This window comes from Dromiciops gliroides, chromosome 1, assembly GCF_019393635.1.
Source record: "Dromiciops gliroides isolate mDroGli1 chromosome 1, mDroGli1.pri, whole genome shotgun sequence".
NCBI lineage: Eukaryota > Metazoa > Chordata > Mammalia > Microbiotheria > Microbiotheriidae > Dromiciops > Dromiciops gliroides.
The window spans coordinates 263,081,724-263,109,476 of NC_057861.1; the positions used below are offsets into that span (position 1 = coordinate 263,081,724).

Here is a 27,753-nt window from a genome sequence, read left to right on the forward strand (position 1 = left end):
TCCAATGGTTTGTGCAGACAACCATGGTTAGGATAGAATTTCTTTGTATTTTTTTTCCTTGAAATATTCAGAAATTGCCTTAACTTTCCAACTTGTTTTGTACTTATAGACTTTGAATCTGGTCTTCACAACGCAAGAATGAAACAATTATTAATAAGCCTAGAGATAGGTACTAGATCTATGATTTCGTGGCTACAGGGAACTTTTAGGGGAGCAAACTCCCCCAATCAATGTAGGTCAGCACCTCCTCTGCAACTTCCAGTCTTAGTTTCCTAGAGTGTGGAAAAATTAAGTGACTTGCTCAGGGTCACATGGCCAGTATGGAGCATAGGTGTGATTTGAACTCTGCTCTTCTCAGCTTTGGGACCAGATGTGTCTACCTTTTTTAAAGGGTTAGAAAGTAAAATCTAATTAAGCAATCCATTATTTGGCATATCTCCCAAGAAGGTCAAAGATGTAAAGATAGGTTATGTGTTTGTGTATGTGTATACATACACATACATATACACACATATGTATATACATACACGTCTACACATGTATATACACAGACACAATGCATATATATATACATGTGCATGTATATGTGTATATGTGAATACACATGCATATATTCATAGCAATGTTTTTATGGTAGCAACGATTAGAACCATAAATGATGGTAGTGATGATGACTCAGGGAAAAGAAGCATAAGTATTGCAGGGGAAAGGGCTGTAGTAATGCACAAATCATCAGGGAATTCTTCTACAAGATCTCACTGATTAGAAGCAGGACATGTAAGCTCTTTCATGACCTTTACAATTACATTACCCAATTTTTTTTTCTTCTTATCACTATACCAACTGGTCCCCATTCATCCTGGAAATAATGAGTATTGATTAAAAAGAATAGGAAAAAAGTATTAAATCCAACTTTAAGGGTCGTAGTAAGGGAAACAGTAAACACATTATAGGAGTGATGATGGTACACAAAATTTATACTCAATTGACTTGAAAAGGTACAAATACTTTTGCAGGAAGAATGAATTTCTTTTCTACTTTTATCAATGTCCTATTGAATTATTTTTCCCATATGAAAAGTTTGTCTTTTTATCCTTCTGTATACTTGTCCAAAAAATAGGTACTTCTGGGATAAGGTCCATCCTAATGGAAATCCCACCTGAATTTATGCTCCTCTGGGACTTGAAGCATTAAAGGATCATTCAGAGTCAACTCTGAGTAACATGTGGTTTTGCTTTGCAGCAGGGTATTTGAATTCTATATCTTCTAAATGAAGAACCAATAGAGGAACATGTAGAATAGGAGATGTTTTGGTTTGTAATGAAGGCTCAAGAAAATGTCACACTTGAGAAAATGGCCAGTTAGATCTAACTTAAATTTCTTTCTCCCCACTGTGAGATTTACATGTATGAAATTGTATTGTGTTGTCCTTAGGGCACAGGAGATGATGACTGTCATTTTAAAATTCAGAAGAACTTGGAAAATGGATCCATAAGTCTGGAATCTGTGAAAAGCAGAGGCCTGTTCATTGGACTCATGCCAGATGGTCAGACGAAGCCAGTTCTTTATACTAAAGACACAAGTGTTTTCTTCTATCCACAAGTCATCCAATGTATGTTGATAATTAAAAAACAACAACAACAACAAACTTAAACTTTTTAATATGTATGACAAATTGTATTGTGAAATACCAAAGCATGTAATTATATTTAGGATAAAATAAGTCTATTCTGCTGAGTTTTTTTTCTTTATGTAGTGAATCCACATTAAATTCAATATTGTATATTTGTTATGTATTTACCATGTATAAAAGCACTGTGCTTGGAATTAAAGGGAAATAAAATGAATAATCCTTACCCTCAAGAAGCTCATAATTTAGTCAGGGAGATGATAATGATGATGATAAATGCTAATATTTATAGAGCACTTACAGGGCTAGGTACTGTGCCAAGCACTTTACAATTATTACCTTATTTGAGCCTCACAATTACCTTGCCAAGTAGTTGCTATTATTCCCTCTATTTTATAGTTGAGGAAACTGAGGCAAACAGTTTTAGTGACTTGCCCAGGGTCATATAGTTAGTAAGTATCAGAGGTTTATTGATTTGCTCAGATTTAAACTCAGGTCTTCTTGATTCTAGGCTTAACATTCAATCCACTATGCTAATTAGTTGCCCCCAATACACAGATAACTAAAGTACAAGGTGGAGTGTATACTATGATACTAGATATTGGGATATAATAAAAATGTGAAGGGAAAGAGCATGAGATTACATTGACTGTGGAGATCTGAAATAAGAGGAAATGACATTTTCTATTGGCCTTGACTAATGGTTGTAATTGTGGTTTGTGATTGAAGGGATTCCTGGTTTTTACCTAGCTATTGGGGATAATGACCTTCCAGATGTATTATTTCATTTTTATCAAGGAATTTCCTCTTCCCACTCAGTTACATTTTTTGTGTGTGAGGCATTTGGGGTTAAGTGATTTGCCCAAGGTCACACAGCTAATGTTAAGTGTCTGAGGCCAGATTTGAACTCAGGTCCTCCTGACTCCAGGGCCAGTTCCCTATCCACTGTGCTGGTGCTCTATCCAATGTGCCACCTAGCTGCCCCCACTCTGTTACATTTTAAACCCCTCTAGACAAGACCAAAAAGTCTCAGGGCAAACATAGTCTTTTCATTCTTCCAACTGTCAGAGAAGGAGTCTATTGCCATACAAGAGTAGTTCATTTTGGTATCATATGGCAGTCTAGAAGACCAAATCTTAGTTTTCAGTGTCATCAATAGGCCTAGCTATTTACTTCAATCAATGAGCAAGTGTTTATTAAGGCCTATTCTGTGTCTTGTACTGTGCTAGGTCCTGGGACTCATGTACAAAGAATGGTGCCATTTTCAGTCATGTATGAATCTTTGTGACTCCATTAGGGTTTTCTTGACAAAGATACTAAAGTGGTTTACCATTTCCTTCTCCAGTTCATTTTACAGATGAGGAAACTGAGGCAAACAAGCTTAAGTGACTTTCCCAGGATCACACAGCTAGTTAAGTGTCAGAGACTGGATTTGAACTCAGTTTTTCTTGATACCAGGCCCAGTACTCTATCCTCTGTGCCACAATCACTACTTGAAAGGAGTCTATTATTCTGGTATCTTAAGCCATGTTCCAGAAAACCAAATCCCGTTCTTCAACACTATCAGCATATCTAGCTATTTACTTCAATCAATTAATGAACAAAGGATGAAGGGTCTACTCAATTCCTATCCAAAAGGATCTTACTTCCCAAAATTGCCTCCTTTCTCTTCCAAAGTCCCAACCTTGAATCAGATGCTTTAGTTTGTGGAGCAATGGGTAGATAGATTTCTTTTTTCATTATTTAAGAGATTTTAAAATATCCATTTGGAGGAGTTGGAAGACAGTCACTATATATACAACATGGAAAAGAAATTTAAGTTTCACATTTCAAAATAAGTTTCTTCTGTAGACATCAAAATATTTTCACATTTTTTACCCTTGTCCTTTGGGGAACTCATTAAATAAAAAATTTCAGAAATAAGGGACAAAATATATTTTGCAGGCAAGGAAATGTATGTATACATTCATTTCATTTCCTTCCTCTGGCCAAATAATGCATTTCTGAGACATAGACACCATGTAAGAGGTTATAGTGAGAGGTAATTATAATTGATGCATACACATTTCATACTTACTAGCCTTGGCTATATAACCTGAACTATCCTCTCTATCTCAGTTACCAAATGCACTTAAAAATCATTACTAAATTGTTTTGAAAAGATGATTAGAATCCTCTTAATGACTAACATCTATATTTCCATCAGAACTCTGATTGACAATTCTGAATAGTAGGAATTTATGATGTAGTTAGGTAATTTAATCTCCAAGAAAATAAGAAAAAAATTGTTGTTTTGTTTTCACAAACATGGATTTGCTATAAGACAGATTGAACTTGTCACCAACTCAAACACATCTTCCAATTTTAGAGCTGAAGGTTTGGAGTGTGGGTGAGCTTCTTAGCACTGAGATAGATGAGTCCAGCTTTCTAGCAAATGTTCTCCTCAGTTAATCCTTGTCATCCTGGTTTCCTGGGGATAGGAATAGAAGGTGTGTGTGTGTGTGTGTGTGTGGGGAAGCCTGAACTCATTCAAGGAGTTATGAGGGGGTGTGAAGAAGCCAGAATGACTGTTGGTGCTGTTGTCATCCAGATGAGAAAGGAATTTGATGCCTTAAAGTATCTGCCTGATGTATGAAGTAGCAGTAGTTGAATCTTGGTTTGATCTGTGTTATATGCCACCAATTGGCTCCCTGAGGCTCAAATGGTCTTTTTTCCATGATAGGCTCAGATTCTATATTGAGAGTATTCTTATTGCCCATCTCTAGTGACAAAAGTCCTCATGCCCTTTAATGAAATCTATACAGATTAATAGAATTATTGGTAGAGACAAAAAGGGAGAGGCAGGAATCCTTTTGAGATTCATATTCTACAAGCCTGGATAGAATTGAGAGACTATTTGACTGACATCACAGAATCACAGAATTTGGGAGTTGAAGGTGGGCCATAGTGACACATAGGTTCTTTTGGGGGTGGGGCATGGGAGTTAAGTGACTTGTCCCAAGTCACACAGCTAGTATCAAGTGTCTGAGGCCGGATTTGAACTCAAGTCCTCTTGAATCCAGGGTCTGTGCTTTATCCACTGTACCACCTAGCTGCCCCAACCACATAGGTTCTTAGCCTTTTTTTATTTCATAGGCTGTTTTGGAAGTCTGGTGAGATCTATAGACTTCTCCGAATAATGTTTTTAAGTGCATAAAATAAAATGTATGGAATTACAAAGGAAACTAGTTTTGTTAATATTTAGTTATCAAAATATATATTTTTTTAAAATCCCAAATTCACTGATCACAGGTTAAGAACTAACCCAGTTAATCGGTTAAGAACTAACCTAGGGGCAGCTAGGTGGCGCAGTGGATAGAGCACCGGCCCTGGAGTCAGGAGTACCTGAGTTCAAATCTGGCATCAGACCCTTAACACTTACTAGCTGTGTGACCCTGGCCAAGTCACTTAACCCCAATTGCCTCACTAAAAAAAAAAAGAACTAACCTAGAACCTATTTCTCTGTATAGCATTAATTTACTAATCAGTTCAAATAGAACATTTTCATCCACAAATCACTGGTTATTAATTAGATGTATTATTTATTTCAGTGTATCAGTGATCTCATTGGTTCAGGTACTCTCTCCATTGATGAAGATTCTAACCTATCCTCTCATCTTTATGATTCTCATCCGTATCTTTCTTTAACTCTTCCAGAGGGGCTTTACCCATTGCATTGGAGGCCATTCTTTGGTTCTTTCCATATGTTGATGTTGTAGATACCAAATCAACATGTGGAATTTCTATTTGTTATCTAAATCTTGCTACTCTTGACCAGGTCACTGCCCAATCTGGTCATACATGTCCTTGGTGATGTATTTTCAGCATCTTTCTTACAGTCATCAATACTAATAAACTATAGCCTGCATGCACTCATAATATATCTTTCCATTTCTATTTGCATCAGTTGCAGTTTTGCTTGTTCTGGTATCATGTAATATCATTTCTTTGGTGCATGGTACAATGGTGTTTGAATTTTTTAAAAAAATGTATATAGGCAAAAATTACCTTTCAGGTATTAATATTGTAGAAACTGAGGTTTTTTAAAAACTAATTGTTGCTTCAATACTTCAAAAATATATAATTTCATCATCATGGATAATATTCCACCAACACAGATCACAATAACTTTATAACTTAGTACTGGGTCTTTGAGAATTTCTGGGGCCAAACCAATTCAACCTTGTTTTACTCATGAAGCTCTTCCTTTTTTACTGAGGAGGGTCTTCAAACTTAGCTAGTTTGGTTCAGTCATCAAGCATTTATTAAGCCTGTCCTATGTGCCAGGCACTGTTCTATGTTATTGAGATATAAAATAAAAATGAACCATAACTGTCTGTGGATCACCATCATACAGTCCATTCCTGGGTTTATACATAAAACCTTTCCAGTTTGGCAGGACCTGCCAGAGTTTATATTTTGTTAAGCTAGCCTTCAAGAACCTAGTGTCCCCTATGCACAAAGTGCTGAGAAAAGTGACACAAGAATGGAGACTAGTAGCTGATACTTGTATGAAACAAAGGACAAATTGAATAACTGCTGAAGTAGAGTTTTTTCATCTTTCGGGTCTTCTCCTTAGAAGTCTTCAAATAGATGCTGGACTATCCATCATTATTGCAGTGATTCCTTTCATGTATAGGTAGAACTAGAAGGTTACTGAAGTCTCTTTCAATTCTTCAATTCCGTCATTCTGTGAATCTGTTATTTTGGTTCTTGATACTATTGAATATGTTATAGAATTATAGAATCTCAGAGATGGAAGTATCTCAGAGGCCATCTATGACAACCCATCCCATAGCAAGGACTCTCCTCTATAGCTTCCCTGAAAAACTTCAAGCTTATTAGTTCCAGTGCTGTCCCTTCCAAGTTTGGACAGCTCTAAGTGTTCAGAAGCTCTACAAAGTCAACATATGTGTCTCTGCAGTTGCCATCCACTGCTCTTGCTTTGTCCTCTGAGGAGTCTTATCCTTCCTATCCTTGACTTATATGAAGACAGCCAAGTCTTGTTTTGGTTAGATTAAATATCTTAGTTCCTTTAATAATAACATATATAATGCGCTGCTTTTTTTTGCAGGGCAGTGAGGGTAAAGTGACTTGCCCAGGGTCACACAGCTAGTAAGTGTCAAGTGTCTGAGGCTGGATTTGAACTCAGGTTCTCCTGAATCTCATGCTCGTACTCTATCCACTGCACCACTTAGCTGCTCCCTATAATATGCTTTTGAAGTCTCTTAATATCCTAATCTCTACCCTTTGTGAAGCAAGGCAAACTTAAGAGGAGTTTTATAACTTTAAAAAATCATTATTGGGGACCGGCCCTGGAGTCAGTAGTACCTGAGTTCAAATCCGGCCTCAGACACTTAACACTTACTAGCTGTGTGACCCTAGGCAAGTCACTTAATCCCAATTGCCTCACTAAAAAAACAAAAAAGAAAACACACACACAAAAAATCATTATTAAGACAGACCAACTTAATCTTCCTTTTTTTGGTAATTTTGAAATTTTTCTGGGACATCACCTCTAAAGAACACAACTGCCTAGCACTTTGGGTCCTGGTTTATCCTTATAAGTAAAGAGATCTTTATATTTTGGGGTATACACACCCTTTCAGCTGAAATATTAAACCAACAGTTGCTTTTACCCTTTGGATTCTAAGCTATCATTTGAACCCGCCCCTTTACTTTTAAAGTCTTCCCAACCTTAAACAATCACTGAAAGATGAAAGTCTATCCCATTTTTAAAGATCTCATGAGAGGAAAATTGCAGTGTTCTTTCAGCAATGTCATGGTTGGCTAGTTCTTCCATTCTAATACTGTCTACTCTCAAGTAAAAACAGAATTTCGTATTGCTCTGCCTGGGCAAAGTATCTGTTAAACAAGTCATATCCCAGAATGCCACCTAAAATCAAGCTTATATATTGCCCAACTGGGATCTTATCTTACATTGGCTGCCTTTTCCACCTGGATAATTGATTTTGTTGTCCCTCCCCCTACCCAAAACTGGCTTTGAATCTTAGACATTGGAAAAGGGAACATGTACTTTTCTAGTCCTTTTCCTTGCTAACCCTGCTCCCCTCAGGGGGTCTCCAATAGCCCAATTACATTTCTGGGAAGGCAGAAAGAGTCAGATTTGGTATGAGTTATTTTGTTTACTAACTAGGTGATAATTACTTATGGGAATAGAATTTAGGACTAGGCTACTTAGACTGCAGTCTTAAGGATGGATCTCCGACTCTTCTTATGAGGGGAAGCAATGATATACCTGATATAGCAATCATATGCATGATGATATTTAGCCAAAGCTTTGTTCTCAGTTTCTGCCATCAGGTTAGTGGGCAGGCACTATTTCTCTAGATTCTGCTGTGGATCAAGCCACTTGCCTGGTTATCCTGCCTCTGAAGTACTCAGCACTAATAACTATCAGAATTGCTTGTGTAGAGGGGTATCCACTAACCTCTTAACAAGAATCATAGAATTTTAGATGTAGAACAGACCTCAGGTGGTTATCTAGCACCACCTACAATCCTAAGAACTTTACTACAACAAACCCTTCCAAGCCCTCCTCAAAAATCTTCAAGGAGGAAAGTCCACCATGTTATCAAGTTAGCCTATTGGGCAGTTTTTCTAAGCCTAAATACTCCTCTTTGTAATTCCACCCATTGCTTCTAGTTTTGCCTTTTAGGACCAAACAGAGCAAGTCTTGTACCTTTGCCATGTGACAGTTCTTCAAATACTTGAAGACAGCTATCATATTCCTATTGAATCTTTATCTGTCTCTCTCTGTCTTTCTGTCTTTGTCTCTGTGTCTGTCTGTCTGCCCCTCTGTCTGTCTACTTCTCCTTTTGAGTGAAACAAATCATCACTTTGCTATATCCCAGTCCTTCGCTGTGTTGTTCCTTGTATTTTATGCTGTCTTTGATACCCTACAATAGCATCTTCCTCAGATATCTCATCATGATATGGAGACCATTTTTAACGTTTATGCCAGAGGAGTGCAAACTCTGGCTGATACTACTTATTGGGAAGGGCTTTGAATGTTGACTCAGTAGTGGGCTGTTATCTAAGGACCAGCCTGGCAAAGGACAAAAGATGCCCATTACCAGGTTGGCCATGGCATAATGAACTTTTTGGCCATGGTGATTCTTGAAGACTACCAACCTGTAGATGATTTATTTTGCATAGGTGGAGGGGGTCCTATATCAAATCAGTGTCCTGGAAATATTGAAGCATCTTTGGTCCTCTAACTCTTGACTCATAACTTTGAACTTGAAATGTTCTTTCCTATTTAGCCCTTAGATTTATTGCCTTTCATCTTGTGACCTTGATTGTTTCTTCTTGTTCCTTTTTTTTGTAAGCCACTAGGTGGTACAGTGTATAGGTCACTGGACTTGGAGGCATGAAGACCTGACTGCAATGTTAGCCTCTAACTCTTAACTAGCTATGGTACTCTGGGCAAGTCAGTTAACCTCAATCTACCTCACTTTCTTTATCTCTACATGCATAATAATAGCATCTACTTCCTAGGGTGGCTGTGAGAATAAGAGATAATATCTGTAAAGTACTTTTTATTATGCTATCTATGATTGTTATGACAATAATAGCAACAATAACATTTATCATTATTGTTGTTATTATTACTGCATAATATGTGTCCTTCTAGATTCTATATACCATGTAGGCCCTTAACTAAGACAACTTTCTACTGGTATCTGATACATACCTAATCATTCTGATCCTGGGCCTCCATTTGCTTGTTGTGAGATGACGATAATACTTTGTAGTTTTACAGTCCAGCTGCTCTTTTATTCTTCTCCTCAGCTCTTCCTTTGGGTAAGCATGGGGAAAGGTGCACAATAGAATATTTTGTATTGATGCATGCTATTCAAATGGAAGACATTCATGGGAAAAAAGAAAAACAACAAAATTCTTGATCCGTGTTTCATGGAAACTTTGATTCCAAGTTAATCCCTGTCCCCTTTTTGAAACCTGTTACCTCATTAGAGCCTAAGAATAAGGATCTGTGAAACTACCCTGTGAACGACAATTTCTCAAATAGCCAGAATGCAGATATTAATTGCATAATACAATACTGACACCTTCAATTGTGCTTTTAGCACAATTGCATGTTTATATGAATAGCTCAGTGTTGCAATAGTGTTAAGATAATCAGCAGAGCCACAAGGATGGATACAGACCCATAGAATCATGTTCACTCATAGTCGTACTTCCTGAATGGGACCAGCTTTGATGATATTTACTATGTTATTTCAGTAGATCTCTGCTATCATCAATATGGCTACTCCCTCCTGTGATGTTGATCACATTTCATCTATGCTGTCTCATTCTTCTTTGTGTTCTCCTATGTATAGATCCTCCACCCAACATGCTCAGAACCTTCCTTGATTTCCTCTGATATCCCAAGGATACAAATAGAGTATGGGGGCTGCCCATTGGCTATCCTGCATTCTCATTACATGACCAATCAAGTCATTCATCTCTCCAATGACCTCTTTTTCATTATTTCTCTTGTGCTTATGCCCACCATTTGCCTCTTCATTGTCTTTTGGGTGAACTTCAACTTTTAATTCTGTGATATTCCATGACTTATACTCATGAAACATTACCAAATGAATATTGTTGTTAAAAGTACATACTTTTGGGCAGCTAGGTGGTGCAGTGGATAGAGCACTGGCCCTGGAATCAGGAGTACCTGAGTTCAAATCTGGCCTCAGACACTTAACACTTACTAGCTGTGTGACCCTGGGCAAGTCACTTAACCCTCATTGCCTCACTAAAAAAAAATACATACCTTTGATTAAAGAAAACGATTCAGGTTATTAAAGTACTGCACAAGATCCCAAAGACAATCCACCCCACTATCTTACTCATTGTCCATGAACATTGTCTATCCATGATAAATGTATTTCTGAAACAACTTTGTGGCTGGTCTATCCATATTATATGCAGATAATACTCTAGACAATAGACATATTTCATCCACTTGGTTTCTTTGGGGTGCATATTTAGTCCATACAACTTTGAATGTTAATGAGTCTCATTTGGGAGGTTTTGTGGTACTCCACGGAACATGCAGAAATCCTACCTTTTTATAGAGTAGCGTTCTTTCATTTGAACTCCACATAGTAATTCCTGCAAAATACATTTTAGTGAGCATAAGCTTCACTTGATATTAATAATGGGAAGTAGCTAGGATCTGATATATTTACAATTAAGTCATAGGATTGTCTAACACAAATGTATGCATGATTTCAAGGAATCATATATGATTTTTACCTATCTTTGTTGGAAAGACTTTTGGAAACCAATAGTTTGCTCTACTCAATTCCAAAATTCTATAATTTATTTTTATTATGTATTGATATTTATTTCTTTATATTTTTATTCATATTAGTCTCTATTAGTGGTGGCACAGTGTATAGAGTACAGGCCTAGACTCAGGAAGACTCATCTTAGTGAGTTTAAATCTGGCCTCAGGTACTTACTAGCTATGTGACCCTGGGCAAGTCACTTAACCTTGCTTGTCTCAGTTCCTCATCTATAAAATGAGCTGGAGAAGTAAATGGCAAATCACCCCAGTATCTCTGCCAAGAAAACCTGAAATGGAGTCATGGAGAGTAGGACATGAAAAAACCACTTAACAATCTAGTCACGACAGTATAAATGAATAGAAGCCAAAAGAAAATTGATTCTACATATCCAGGCATATTAAAGCTCATTATTGACTTGTGATTATATGTTTTATCTTGAAAAAGGGTAATTTACATGATGATCAGGGGGAGTTCTGATGAAGTCAAAACTGGACAGTCCATTGCATCAAAAAAATGTGATTAGAAACCTTTAATTCCTGTGAAGCATAGGATGGAAGTTATTCTGTTCCCTCATGTTGACACATACTTGATTCCCAAATTATTGACTGCATTCAGGCTATTAAGAAACTGCTTTTGTTATTTATTATTTATGTAGCACCAGACATGTATATGATATTTCACAGCTGTTGAGGTCTCCAAAGAGCTGACAATCATAGGACAGTGATATATAAATCCCAACCACTTAAAAAAACAAAACTCAAACCAAAGCAAACCCCTTGCTTTATCACAGAGAATGAATCCCCCCACTACAAAACCCCACACACATGAAAATCTTGAACAATTGCATATTTCATTAAAAGAAAAGAGCAATTGAACTTGATTAGAGATATTTGCTATCAGCATGAGATGCCAAAATAATACAGCTCTTAATAATAATAAAAAAGTAAAGCAGCCAGTGTTTTCTTTCAGATTGGAGAGATTTTTCTCTTGCTTTACATTGCCATCTCTCTGAGAAGGCCACAAGCAGTTCTGTTTGAAAGACATTTTGCAGTCAATGTCCCCTTTTAGGAAAGGCAGAACACCAGGGGGTGGGAGGAGGCAACATTTGAAGCCATAAGAAAATTACATTTTGAAAAAGTCATTTGATTCCTACAGCAGTGCTGCCCTGTTCCTTGCATTCTCAAGGCAGCGAATGGATTTTATTGGAATACCATCCACGTGCAGCCTGCTGCTAAGAATAAAAAGGCACTTTCTGGTAACTATGCAATGTGGAGGGAAAAGATTTGGCAAGGCATTGAAATGGTGACAATAGCAGATCTTAGTGTATGTAGCTGAACATATGGTGAGCGTCAGAGAAGAAACAAGTGACTTTGTGTGGATGACATCCTGTAAAAAAATTCTTTATTTCAGTTGGCAGGGAAAAACCAATGGGAACATCTGCAACAGCTAGCCAACAGGAAGAAAAGGCCAGAGAGTCTGGGAACCAAGTAGAATCAGCATCCCAGTGCATGGCCCATAGCCCATCCCACTCTCTAGTCTCAAGTAAGTTACTGTTAATACTGAGATGCAATAAGATGCCATGCTATTGGGTGGTATTTTTCACCTGAATAGAGGCTTGCCTCCTGGGAAATAAGGAGTTGGAGGTGGAAAACACCTTTACATGTTAATTCAGATTATTTTTTGTCTGCTTTGAGTCTCCTTTGTGGCAAACTACAGAGAGACATGGAATGGCTTTTTGGGAGGATGACATCATGCTACACAAATTTCCTTTAAAACATTGTCATTTCTTTTGTGGGGTTTTTGTATTTTATAATTTCTCTGGAATTCAATATTCATTTGCTTATAGGATGTATTCTTTCAAGAATACTACATATTTGGGGGCAGCTAGGTGGCGCAGTGGATAAAGCACCAGCCCTGGATTCAGGAGGACCTGAGTTCAAATATGGCCTCAGACACTTGATACTTACTAGCTGTGTGAGCCTGGGCAAGTCACTTAACCCTCATTGCCCTACAAAAAAAAAGAAAAAAGAATACTACATATTATGATTATTATAGAATGCACTAAAACAATTTACCAGTACTAAATGGTGTAGTTTGAAAAAAAAAGTCCAACCATCCCCCAAATAATGACTGACATTTATGTGGCTTGGTCAGACAATCAGCTAGTGTATATTAAGCACAGTGTTAAGTGAGGGGAATTCAAAGAAAAGAAAAAAGACATTTGGGGGTAGCTAGTTGGTGCAGTGGATAAAACATCAGCCCTGGATTCAGTAGTACTTGAGTTCAAATCCGGCCTCAGACACTTGACACTTACTAGCTGTGTGACCCTGGGCAAGTCACTTAACCCCCATTGCCCCACAAAAAAAAATAAAAAAAAGAAAAAAGACATTCCTACCCTCAAGCAGCTCACAGTCTAACATCAGAGACAACATGCAAACAACCATAAACAATAGGGATTTCTATAAGATAAATGGGAGAAAATGATCAGAGGAAAGTGATAGCATTAAGGGGGACTGGAAAAGGCTTTTTCAAGAAGGTGGGACTTTAGGGGCAGCTAGGTGGCATAGTAGATAAAGCATCGGCCCTGGAATCAGGAGTTCAAATCCTGAGTTCAAATCCAGCCTCAAACACTTGACAGTTACTAGCTGTGTGACCCTGGGCAAGTCACTTAAACCTAATAGCCTTATGAAAAAAATAAAGGAAAAAAAGAAGGTGGGCCTTTAGCTGAGGCTTGAAGAAAGCCAGAGAAGTTAGGAAGTGGAGACAGAGAAAATTCCAGATATGGGAGCCAACTAATGAAAATGCTCAGTTGAGAGATGGAGTTTTGTGTGAGGACCCACAAGGAAGCCAATGTCACTATGTCATAGAGTAAAGAGTAGGCAAGTACTGTGTAAGAATTCTGGAAAGATAGAAAGGAGGCAGGTTATATAAGGCTTTATAAACCTAACAGGTGATTTTATATTTTATCCTGGAGACAATAGAGAGCAACTGCAGTTGATTGAAGGTGACATAATCAGACTTGTACTTTGGGAAGATCAATTAGATAGCTGAATTTAGACCAGAATGGGAAGAGATGAGGCAGGGAGAACAACCAACAAGCCATTGAAATAGTCCATGTGTTAGGTGATGAGGGCCTGTAACAGGATGGTAGCAGGGTCAGAGGAGAGAAAGGGGAATGAATATACAAGGGATGTGATGAAGGCAACTCATGACACAGTGGATAAGAATACTAGGCCTGGAGTCAGGAAGACTTGAGTTCAAATACAGTCTTATATACTTACTATCTTTGTGATCCTAAGCAAGTCACTTAATCTCTACTTGCCTCAATTTTCTCAACTGTAAAATGGAGGTAATAATAGCACCTACCTCCTGGGGTTGTTGTGAGGATCTAAGGAGATAATAGTAAAAAGTACTTAACACAGTGCCTGGCATATAGTAGGCACTATTATTCCACTTTCCCTTTCACCTTTCCATAAAAGTAGAACTTAGCAACTGATTGGATGTGGGGGAAGGGAGGAGAGATAGAATCAAGAGTTAAGGGTGACACCTGGGTTGTGGGCTTGGGTGGGAGGGTTGTATCTTTGACAGTAAAAGAGAGTTGAGATTTTTAGGGGAAAGATAATGCATTCAGTTTGGGACATGTCGAATTGAAGATGTCTAAAAGATAGCTTAGTTCGAGCTATCCAAAGGGCAATTGGAGATGCAAATCAGAGGTCAGGAATAAAGTTAGGCCTGAATAAGTAGATTTGAGAATCATCAGTAGAGATGATAGCTGTGTCTTTGGAAGGTAAGGAGTTAATAAGTGAAATATCATAGAGGAAAAGGGGAAGAGGACCCAGGACAGAGCTTTAAGGACAGCCATAGTTAGCAGGCATGACCTGGATGAAAATCCTGGAAAGGAGGTGAGACCAATGTCACAAAAACCTAGAGAGGTGTTGCATCTGAAGCACAAGCCAGGGACTGACACTATCAAAGGCTGCAGAGAGGTCAAGAAGGCTGAAGATTGAGAAAAGATCATTAGGTTGGGTGATTAAGGTATCATGGGTAACTTCAGAGAGAGCATTTTCAGTTGAATAATGAATTTGCAAGCCAGACTACAGAGAATTAAGAAGAGAATGAGAAGGAAGGATGTGAAGGTATTGAGCGCAGACCATTTCATTATGGAATTTAGCCACAAAATTGAGGAGTGTTTTGTTGAGGGGGGATAGGAATAAGGGAACAGTTTGTGGAGGACTGAGAATGGGGTTTCAAAACTGGTAGCCCAGGGTTCTGAATCACTGGGATGGGGAGGGAATAATGGGTTGGCAGTTTGTTTATCATTGATCAATGAATTCAGGTAGGTTATAATTATCCAGAGAGGTTTAGCCTGGGGCTGCAGTGGGCCCAGAGCTTTAGGCAGTAGTGGGTGATAAAGCACTGACTATGTGCTAGGTACTTCGTAAGTGCTAGAGATACTGTCCTAAGCACTATACTAAGTGCTTTCTCTTATTGGAGGCCCATAACAACCCTGTGTTTAACTGAGGCTTAGAGAAGCTAAATGATTTGTCCATGAGTGCATAACCCATAAGTATTGATTATCTTACTCTGGGTCCAACATTATCCTCTATGCCAGATCTATGGAAAAAAGAAAACAAACCCTAAGCAATCTTGAAATTTGTTTCCTCTTATTGCTGAAAAGGTTAAGGCTGAAACAAGCTATTTCTAGGTGCCAGTCCTAAATTTCCAGGCTCCACTGCATGTATTTGGACCCCATTTTGCTTTTAGATGTATTATGTTACACTTTACTTGGAAGGGTAAGATAACTAGCATATAAAACATTCATATTGGGTCATGTGGAGTAGTATGATAGCATCTCAGAGAAATTTATGCCTTACACAGAGATAAAGAAATTATTTTGTGTTCCCCAGATAAAATTCAAAATGTTTCCTCAAAGCTAGTGATCCCGAGATTCTTAATCTGGGATACATGGAGCCCTATGGGGTCTATGGCTAGATTTTAAGAGATTTGTGAACTTGAATGGGAAAGAAACATTTTTTTTACTGGCCTCTAATGGAAATTTAACATTTCCTTCAATTACTTAAAAACATTTTATTATAAGAAGGGGCTTATAGACTTCACTAAAGCATCCGTGATACAAGGAAGATTAAGAACTCCTGCCCTAGACAATCTTTTCCATGCATTTACAGGGGTAGACAATATAGCATATCTCACTGGGAAACTCAAACATCTTTGTGGTATCGTCTCTTCCATCACTGGCAAGTGAAACCCATTTTTGCTATGTAGAACAGTCTTGGGTCTACACTCCCAGGTTTTATCAAGAGTCCCATGGAGCCTCTCAGAAAATGGAATGAGAATAACCACAATATTTCTCAGGAACATGCATATACTTTCTTAAAACTGTTTACAGAAGTCATGAAATGGTAAAGCCTCAATTAGCTCAGGTCCAGAATAAGTGCAGGATCTTACTGAGAACAGTAGGCTTGGTTGAAATCACTTAGGAATGGACACTTTTCCTAAAAGAGAGGCTTTTATGTTTTTTCTAAGTTTGTCAGCTGTGGCAAACACTCTTTAAAATACATTTCTGTTCTGGCCTGTGTAGGGAGTGGAGAAGGTAATGTTTTTGATGAGGTACACCAAGTCATTTCTGAAAACAATCAATTTCGGCCTCATGACAAATTGAAGCCTTTTCAAATGAATGCTTTTACAAAGAGCACAAATTCTAGAAGCTCAGGGGAGAGCATGAGTCATAAGTCCAATAGCAAGTGACTTCTAGCGGGCCCTTTATGATTGCCTAATGGCTTTATGCTGGGAAGAGACCGGGAATTAAAGTCAAAGAGAAAGGAGAGACAGGCTAAGTATTCAATGTATGTAAATATGTTATTGGACATTATTTAAGGGTTATGCACTCATGGACAAATCATTTAATGCTTGTCAAGGCCAATTTGTTTTCCTTAAAAATACTTTTAATGAAAATACCTTTATGTTCTTTTTAATGATCACTAATAAACATTTCTCACCCAGCCACAACATGGTGTGGGAGATAGAGAGCTGGCCTGGAGGGATGAAAACCTGGGTTCCAGTTCTTCCTTTGAGACATTTTGACCATGTGACCTTAAACATGCTACTTAACTAGGCAACTTTCTAAGCCTCTAAGTTGCAGAGCAGGTATCTGTATTTCTATATGAAATTCCTTAGGAGGTGGGATGTGAGAGTGATAGAGGTAGGTGGGGTGCTTTATAACAAAGATATCACAGGTCTGGTTAAAAAGAAAAAAACAAACAAACCAAAAACAAAAACCTAGCAGTTCCTGAAGGAACAGAGGACTAAATTGAAAGGTGCTAAAGAAAGAAAGAAAGGTGCTTTAAGTAAAGTTCTTTTCTTTTGAAATTTTTATTTTTATTTTTTGGTTACATTTTGAGTTTTGAGTTGTCTTCCTCCTTCCCTCCTAACCCTGCTTTAGAGAAGGTCAACATTTGGTATAGACATATATGTGGAATCATACAACACATACTTCAGTATCTCTGGAGGTGGATCACATTTTCCTTCCTAATCCTTTGTAGTTGATTTGAATGTTCATTTCATTCAGCATAGTTTAGTTGTTCACAGTTAACCTTTGTATTGTATTGCTATTACTGTATACAACATTCTCTTGGTTCTGCTTGTTTCACTCTGCAAAAGTTATTTTCTTCAGGAAGATGCATGACCCCCTTTTTAAAATTTTGAAACTAGTAATTGTAGATAAAATGAAATCATTCATACTGGATATTGAGGCAATGAGGTATCATGAAAAATACTGGCCTGGAAATCAGGTGGAGTGAATTCTATTCCAGCTTCTGTTTCTTTTTCACTTTTGGTGAGTCACTTACTGGGCTTTGCATTATGTCTTGAACAGAATAGGTACTTAATTAATTTGTGTTAAATGAATGAGCAAGACTTCTGAGCCTCACTTTCTTCTTTGGTAAAATGAGGGGGTTGGTTAAATGATCTCTAAGGTTCTTTTCAGTTCAAAAATTTTCTGCTTCTATAATTCCAAAAGTGCTTTTGAAGAGCTGGGAGGAGTGGAAATATTTGTCTTCAGTCATCCACATGAATTCATTCCAAAGGATGGGTACACATAACAAGACATTGCAGCCACATCACATTGAGTTTTTGCCCAAACCATTAGTTTCTTGTTAATGTACATGTGGTAGATTAAAGAGGAAGTACTTAGTTTACATGGCTAACCTTTCTTTTTCTTGGTCAAAAAAGTTCGCTTGCCCAGTGTTGCTTCATGTGATGTATAGTCTTTAGACAATGGAAGCAATAATCCCACTGCACTTCAAACTGGTCAATTCAACTCAAGAATTATTTATGAATTGCTTACCATGATCCAGGTATTGTGTAGGGTATCAGGGATAAACACGAAAGCTCAAGAGACCCTTTCTCTTAGGGAGATTATATTCTAATGAAGGATAACAAGATTAATGGAAATGCAAAGTATAGGGACAGCTAGGTGGCACAGTGGATAAGGCACCAGCCCTGGATTCAGGAAGACATGAGTTCAAATCTAGCCTCAGACACTTGACACTAGCTGTGTGACCCTGGTCAAGTCACTTAACCCTCATTGCCCCACCCAAAAATTGCTTTTGCATTTGCAGAGTATGAGAGGCATGAAGAGCTTGGGGAGTCAAGAAAGGCTTCTTGTGATAACTGGCACCTGGGCAATGTTTTGAATAGAACTCAGAGTTCTGAAAGGTCGGATGGGGGATGGAAAGTATTCTGGGCATGGAGGATAGCCTAGAAATGGAGGCAGGAGATGAAATGTCATGTAAGGAGATTGGTGAATAGATCAAAATGGTTGGAATGTAGAGACTAGAAAGGAGTCCTGTAGAATAAATGTAGAAAGACAGGTTGGAGCTGTATTATGAGGGACTTTCAATGACAAACCGAGTTTGTATTTTATCCTGAAGGCAATAGGCAGTTACTGAATCTTCTTGAGCAAGGGAATGACATAGATAAACTACATCCAGAATAGTGTGCCCAGTTGTGACTGTGACAGCTAAAGAAGGACTTTGATAATTGAGAGAGTATCCAGAGAAGTGTAACCAGTAAAGCGAGAATCTGGAAATCATGCCATATGTAATAAATGCTCTGTTTAGAAGTGGGGAAATATGGTAGCTATCCTCAAATAGTTAAGATATGATCATGTGGATAGGGGATTAGATTTAACTTTGTAGTTCAAGAGATCAGAATTAGAGCCAGTAGGTAGGAGTTCTAGGGAGGTCATTTTTTCAATTAATGTAAACAATAAATTTTAATGGTTAGAACTATTGAACAAGAGAATAGGGGCAGCTAGGTGGCTCAGTGGATAGAGCACCGGCCCTGGATTCAGGAGGACCTGAGTTCAAATCTGACCTCAGACACTTAACACTTACTAAGCTGTGTGACCCTGGGCAAGTCACTTAACCCCAATTGCCCCTCAAAAACAAACAAACAAACAAACAAAAACCCAAAACAACAAGAGAATAGATTATCTCTTCAGGTTCTAGATCTCTCACATTGCAAGTATGCTAGGAGATGACTGGATAGACAATTTCCAGGGATTCTATACAAAAGATTCTTACATTAGAAAGGAAGATGAACCAAACAACTAATAAGGTCCCCTCTCATACTTAGATTGTAAGAAATATACTTTAGGAACCTATGTTTTCATTAGTGTTAGAGCTCTAGTCACAGGAGATAATTACACCACTTATACTACTTAGTAGAAGGTATTCAAAAGTTATTGGGAAAGAAAAATCTATTACCTTGTTGCCAATTACCTTTGCCAACTTGGCTAGTGTGGTTCCTAGACAACATCGTGTCACTGGACCTGGATTCAAAATCTTTCCATCTTACTAGAGTTGTCCAGGGCTGATGTTCAGCTGGTCTAGCCTTTGGGAACACAGAACTAAATCTATTCCATGATAAGTCACTAGTATAGGACTTTAATCCTATACATGGCCTTAGAAAATTCATTGATGTTAAGACTCAGTGGTAGCTCAATAGATTATTTTTATTTATGGGGATAGGAAAATTAATTTTTTGAAGATTTTATACATATTAGATTTGCATTAATATATATCTTGAAAAACAGCTTTTAATATAGAATAGAACACTAGATGAGATTTAAAGATATGGATAACTTTCCTTCATTCACCAGAGATTTCTTTAACATTTCATTGATGATTTATTTTTTTAATAGCTCACTCTGGTTACCTTGCAAAGTATATATGATGCAGTCTCCAGCTCCTGCTTTACAAGAATGTGAGGATTTAGAACTTTTAGGGTGCTTAGAAAAGGAAGCTATAGGGGCAGCTAGGTGGCGCAGTGGATAGAGCACCGGCCCTGGATCCAGGAGTACCTGAGTTCAAATCCAGCCTCAGACACTTGACACTTACTAGCTGTGTGACCCTGGGCAAGTCACTTAACCCCAATCGCCTCACCAAAAAAAAAAAAAGAAAAAAGAAAAAAGAAAAGGAAGCTATACATATGATTCAATCATTAATTCGCCACCTATTTATTGAAAGATTGCTCTGTGTAAGGCACTGTTCTAGATGCTACAGGGGCTATAGAAACACACTTCCTTCTCATCTAGTGGCAGGATTGTGCTCAGAGTGGTATAGTGACATTAGAGAGATGCACATCAAGTTCTATGAGTATTCTCAGCAAGGAAACATCACATCTGATTGAAGGGGACAGAGAAGAGGCTTTGTAAAGGAGATGGTATTTGAAATCAACTCTGAAGGATGTGTAGCATTTAAAGTAGCAGAGCTAGGCAGTGGAGTGGGGAGGGCCTTCCAGATGGGGAAACCTGAGTGCTGTGGGGAAGCACAGAAGCAGAAAACCACAGGATTTATTTAAGAAATTATTGATAGTCAGAATGTGTGATATGGGCTAGGGAAAAGTAGGAAATATGTCTGGAAAATTAGATTTTGTCCAGATCATGAGTGCCATTGAGTTTGGATTTACTCCATTAGGCAGTGGGATGGATGCCACTAAAGGCTTCTGGGGAGAACATTCACATAATCAGGGCTAAGCTTTACAAGATTAACCTGTCAGCAGTATGTCAGATGGAAAAGTAGGCACAGAGACCAGTTAGGAGGTAATTGCAATAATCCAGGCAAGAGGTAATGAGGGTTTGAACTAAACCAGTTGAAGAAAGAAGGGAGGGTGCAAATATGAGAGACCATATACAATTATGAGTTAGCTGGGTAGTTTAGTGGAATCAGGAATCAGGAAGAGCTGAGTTCAAATCCTGCATCAGACCTTTACTGGCTGTGTGACCTTGGTCAAATCATTAAACCTCTCTGTCTCAATTTTTTCATCTGTAAAACTACCTATCTTACAAGGCTGTTGTAAAGCTCAAGTGAGATCCTATTTATAAAGCAAACTGTAAACCTAAAAATACCATGTAAATGCTAGCTTTTATTAGTCATTGCTATTAATAGAAGTCAATAATATTTATGGGTTTCATCACTATAATTGAATGTATTTGGTGTCTCTTTTATTTGGAATTCTTTTTTTTTTTGGCTTTAGTTTTTAATTCCTAAAAGCAAATCAATTGGTTTTGTATGACATTAAAATTTTAAGCTTCACATATAGGCAAACTAGCTGAATCACTCATCACTCTGAATGTGTGTGTATGTGTGTGTGTGTGTGTGTGTGTGTGTGTGTGTGTGTATGTGTATGTGTGTTTGGAACTCAGGGATTTTTAGAATTGTAAGAAACCTTAGGGATCATCTTCATTTTTTGTATATGATATGATTGACATTTGAAATGATTATCATTGAGATGTTACGCAGTGGGTAATAGTGTCAACAATAAAAGCTTGATTGTTAGTCTACTTTTTTACTGGTATAAAATGCTGCCTCTGATGTGTATGAATAAGCACATGACTGATACAACTCTGACATCCTGAGCACTGACTTGGTCTGTTTTGGACAGTTTTGCTGTGCTAAGTCAGTTTTCAGCTTAATTCATTGCTTTCCAGGTCAATTGACATTTATCAAACACTTATATTGTAAGGCCCTGAGGTTGCTCTCAAAGAGTTTACTTTTCTCATGTGGTGGAAAAAGGAAAAGGTAGGTCTAGAAGATACAATAAATACAAAAATAAGAAAAAAACAAGGCATTTTCAAGTGGAAGAGAGTGCTAATAAATGGAGAAATCAAGAAAGGTTTTATAGAGGAGGTGGCACTTGGCCTGACTCTTGAAGGAAGCCATAGATGCTAAGAGTTTGTGGTAAGGAGGGAATGCACATCAGATACAGGTGATAGCCTGAACAGTAGGATGGGAGTGGGAGATGAGTTTTGGGAACAATGAGGAGGTTGATTTGCTTCTAATGTAGAGTGAATGAAAGTAAAATGAAACAAGTTTGGAAAGATGGGAGATAGACTGTGCAGGGTTTCAAATGTTGACTTGAGGTTTTTGTATCTTGTTTTAGAGGCAATAGTGGAATACTGAATATTTCATTGGAGAGGTAATATAGTCACTGCTGCATTTTAGAAATATTAACTTGGAAATTATGTGGAATATAGAGTAAAAATAAGAATGATAATGATAGTTAACATTTATATAGTCTTACTATGTGCCAGCCACTATACTAGGTATTTTACAATTATGATGTCATTCGATCCTCATAACAATGCTGGGAGGTTGCTGCTATTATTATCCCAATTTTACAAATTAGGAAACTGAGGCATATAGAGGCTAAGTGACTTGCTCAGGGTCACACAGGTAGTAAATGTCTGAGGCCAGATTTGAACTCAGGTTTTCCTGACTAGAGGCCCGGTGCTCTATTCAGTGCATCACCTAGCTGCATCTAATCTCTAATCTAGCAACATTAGAGAGAAGGGAGACTAGAAGTAAGAAGAACACAATCACTATTGCAGATGTCTAGTTTTGTGTACTTATAAGTGTACTCGTAAAATGGAATTCTAATTTGTATTTTCTTTGAGCTGTTCAGATGATAAAAAAGTCATCTGAAAGTGTGGACGTTGGACTAGATGGCTTCTAAGGTTTCTTCTGATGACCATATGTAGTGAATTTGACAATTTTCTTTCACCTATTTTTTTTGTTTTGTTTTTTTGCGGGGCAATGGGGGTTAAGTGACTTGCCCTGGGTCACACAGCTAGTAAGTGTCAAGTGTCTGAGGCCGGATTTGAACTCAGGTACTCCTGAATCCAGGGCCGATGCTTTATCCACTGTGCCACCTAGCTGCCCCCCACCTATTTTTTTAAAGAAAATATAGTGGTTGGGAACTAGGTTTTCTTTTCTTTTCTTTTTTTTCTAGGTTTTATTTTGAATGAAATTGTAATATATAGAAATCATTACCTCCTTTGAACTGGACCACCCTAACTTTACTAATGTAGGCCAAGGTTGCATTAGCTTTTTCAGCAGTAATATCATATACTAGGATCATATTAAATTTCTTATTGATATTCTAACCATGATCCAAGGACCAGCTTACATACTGCCTTCTCCATGAAGCATTTTACGAATCATAAATCATAGAAAATTAAGTTTAAACAAACATCTCACACCATATGCCACAGCAAACTCTAATAGATATATGACTTATAGTAGAAATTAAAAAAAATCACATCATAAACACATTAGAGGGGAATGGATTGAAATACCTTTCTTAACTTTGGATCCAGGAAGACTTCTTTTTTTCTTTTTTCTTTTTTTCTTCTTCTTATTTTTTTTTTTTTGGTGAGGCAGTTGGGGTTAAGTGACTTGCCCAGGGTCACACAGCTAGTAAGTGTCAAATGTCTGAGGCTGGATTCAGGCTGGTGCTCTATCCACTGCACCACCTAGCTGCCCCAAGGAAGATTTCTTTACTAAAGGAAAGAGTATGACAGGAGATAAACAATTTTGATTACAAAAAAGTAAAATTCTTTTGGCCAAGCTAAATGAATGCACCAAAATGAGGAAGGAAATAGTTAACTAAGATTATATTTTTCTATTAAGTCTTCCTGATGCAAGCTTACTATCCAAGATATATAGGTAAATGATTCAAATATGTAAGAAGAACCACTTCTCAACAGATAAATGGTCAAATGGTTCATTAGTTCTGAAGGGAAGAAAACCATGCTATTAACAATCACATAAAAAGTCCATAACATTAATACAAAAGGACATGAAAATTTTAATAACTACGAGGTTCTATATCATACTTGTTAAATGATCAGATGATAAAAATAGAAAATGACAATTGTTAGAGGGAATGTAGGACGATAGGTACACTAATTCCACAATTTGGTACAGTTATTCTGATAAAAAAGTCATTTAACTGTGCATAGCTTTCGCTCAGAAATATTAGTACTAGACTTATACCTCAAAGAGATCAAAGAAGGAGAAGAAAGAAAACTATATGTACAAAAATATTCACAGCAACACCCTCTGTTGTAGAAAAGAACTGGAAACCATAGAGTTGCCCATATATTGGGGAATGACTGAAAAAATTATGGTATATGAATATAATAGAATATTATTACATCATTAGAAATGGTAAAAGTGATAGGTTCATAGAAGCCTAAGAAAACTTGAATTAACTCTTGTTGTCGTTGTTGTTTATTGCCGTGCAATGAGAGTTTGCCTGGAATCACACAACTAGTGTCAAGTGTCTTAAGGCCACATTTGAACTCAGGTCCCCCTGAATCCAGGGCCAGTGCTTTATCCATTGCATTGAATTAACTATTACAGAGTGAAATGAGTAGATCCAGTAGGACAATTTATATAATGACTACAATATTGAAAAGGAAAACAATTTTTAAAGACTTTAGAACTCCGATCAATACTCTTCCTTCTCACCCTGGGCTCTTTCCTTCAAGATTCAGCTCAAATCTTATCTTCTGCATGACTGACAATGTAATGACAAATCATGGCTCCAGAGGACTGTGAAAAAAGCATCTTCTCATCTTTTGCTAGTGAGATAATAGACTAGAGATATAGAATGAGACATATATGTTCAGACATCTCAATATGTAGACTAGTTTTGAGTGAATATTCTAACATGTTACAAACAAAGTAGGGCTTTTATTTTTGGAGGAGAAAAGAGTACTTATGATAATGATGGGGAAAAAAAGAATGAAAAGAATATCCATAAAGCACTTTAAACATTCAGAGAAGAGAATAGAAAGAGATTCAGAGAGAAACACAGACCATTATGACAGCTTTTGGAACTAACATACTGAATTTAGTAAATACTTAAAATAAACAACCTTGAACACCCCCACGCTCAAAACAAGTTATACATAATCAGATTTATATTTTTATATACAGTACTATTTTTTCATTATGTGGAGATGTTTATATTTGTTGGTGTCTATCAAATTCAGAATGACAAAAAATTAAAATTAAAAACCAACAGATCATGGACTGTTAAACTGGGAAGAAATTTTAGAGATCAATTAGTTCAACTAATTTTTAAGATGAGTAAACTGAGTTCCAGAGAAGAGAATTGATTTGTCCAAGGGCACACAGGTCTAGTCACAGGGCCAGAATTTAAATCCAAATCTTCTGACATCAAATGGAGAGCTTATTCCCTTACACCATATTGTCTTCCCTTTGGCTGAAAATACTCTCTCCATCATCTGATTTCATGCTGTTTTATACTCCTGTCATGAACTTTTATTCTAGTTTGTTTTACTTGGGTAGTTAACCATACATATATTCTATTTTTTTGTGGGGCAATGAGGGTTAAGTGACTTGCCCAGGGGCACACAGCTAGTAAATGTCAAGTGTTTGAGGTTGGATTTGAACTCAGGTCCTCCTGACTCTAGGGCTGGTGCTTTATCCACTGTGCCACCTAACTGCCCCCATACATATATTCTATCTCCCACTAGGTCATAAGGTCCATTACAGGAGTAACTATAGCTTATCTGTTTTTATATTGTCCTCAACATTTAGCACATTTTTTTATACATAGTGGATATTTAATAATTGCCTGAATAGTGAAAAATTCAGTGAATCATTAATTTAGAATTGAAAGGAGTATCAAAAGTTATCTAGTTGAGTTTTTAAACAATATAGAAAGAATATCCTCCTATAGAAGTCCTAAAATGTGGTCATCCAGTCTCTGTCAGAATACCTCTAGTGACAGAAAACTCACTACCTGAAAAAGCAACTGGTTCAATGTTTGGATAGTTCTAGTTACTGTAAAATCCCTCCTTTAGTTGCCCTGAAAATAAGTTCCTTCAAAGTTTTATCTATTTCTCTTAGTTTTTACTTCTAGGACAAGATAGAACAAATATTTGAAAAGAGTATCATGTCTCTTATAATTCTTCCTTTCTCCAGGCTAAATAGCTCCAGTTCCTCATATGACATGTTTTCAAACAGCTCATTTTCCTAGACACCATTGCTGGAAGCAATCGTTTCTGCCCATTATTAAAATAGTATGTCCAGATGTGAACTTGACACAGCAGATGTGGTCTTACCAGCTCAAAGTTCAATGGGGTCACTACTTCCCACTGTAGAAATTCTACTTCTATTAATGCAGACTGATTGCATTTACTTTTTTGCTAGCAATATCATGTTATTGCATTTTGAGTCTATGATAAAATAAAACCAACAACTCTTTTTTTTTTAACAGGAATTCTGGTTAAAACAAGCCAAGTCTTCAACACCGAGTACATGTCCAATTGATATTTTGCTTCTCTAGTAAGAGAAAACAAGTCTGTTCCCTCTTATACATGACAGCCTGTCTAATATTTCAAGACAGCTGTAATATTTCCCCTTAGTTTTCTCTTGTCCAGGCTGTTCTTTCTATGATGTAGATCAGAAAATGGATCCTATCACAAGGGTTTATTTTCATCCATGTTAAATTTCTTCTCACTCTTCTCAGCCCAGCATTCCAGTCTGTCATGATGGTTTTGAAAATATTCCCATTCACTTCTTAGCTTTGCCTCCCAGCTTTGTGCATCACAGATCTTGTCAGCAGATCTTTTATATTTTTCAGCACTTGACACAGTGCCTGGTATATAGTAGGCACTTTATAAGTGTTTCTGGATTTATCAATGGATTGATTAATGCAAGTTGTTAAAGGTGGTGAATGGATCTGGCTGCCTGTTCATATTAGATTTGGCAAAATTAGGATCTCACTATTGTGAAATACACAGGCAGAGCATGCCTTTACTATCTCTATGCCCTTCACCCAAATACCTTTGTATACATTTGAATGAGAATCTCAAAAAGTAATTTTATTTGCAAAATACAGTATAGATTGATGCAAAACCCCAGGCTTCCAATTGCTGTTTTTGGTTTCAGTATAAATCAACTCTCATGAGCATGGCCTTGTCACTTTGATGACATCTCCTTATTGCTTAGGTTCCCCAGTGGTGATCTGTGCTTCAGGCTGACCCCAACCTTGACCTAATCTATGAATTGGTAGACAGTTAGTTCATTATATATTTCTCTGAATCATTGTCTCAGACAATTGGGACAGCTTTTGGAACTAACATGCTGAATTTAGTACCTATTAAAAAAGCACAAAAACAAAATGCCAAATAAGTTATACATAATCAGATTTATGATATACAATCCCTGTTCCAGAGCTACTATAGGATGGGCACAAAGGGATAATTAATCACTACCACCACATGATTGGTAGTGAGCTGAAGCATTCTGTCACCCCCACTGAGGACATTTCTGAGCCATTGGGATAGATTTTATTTAGAATGGATTTTAATCAGTGAGACCTCTGAAGGAGAGCTCTGTCGATTAACCCAGAATTGCC

The 27,753-nt window shown here is 37.4% G+C and overlaps 1 protein-coding gene across 1 annotated transcript in view; it reads left to right on the forward strand.

Moving 5' to 3' along the window:
• RP1 (RP1 axonemal microtubule associated) overlaps positions 1 to 27,753 on the forward strand; it is a 715,393-nt gene that overhangs the window by 172,689 nt on the left and 514,951 nt on the right. The window contains exons 17-18 of the mRNA XM_043976222.1: positions 1,435 to 1,612; positions 12,406 to 12,537. Coding sequence (XP_043832157.1) covers positions 1,435 to 1,612; positions 12,406 to 12,537 — 310 coding nt within the window. The remainder of the gene's footprint in view (positions 1 to 1,434; positions 1,613 to 12,405; positions 12,538 to 27,753) is intronic.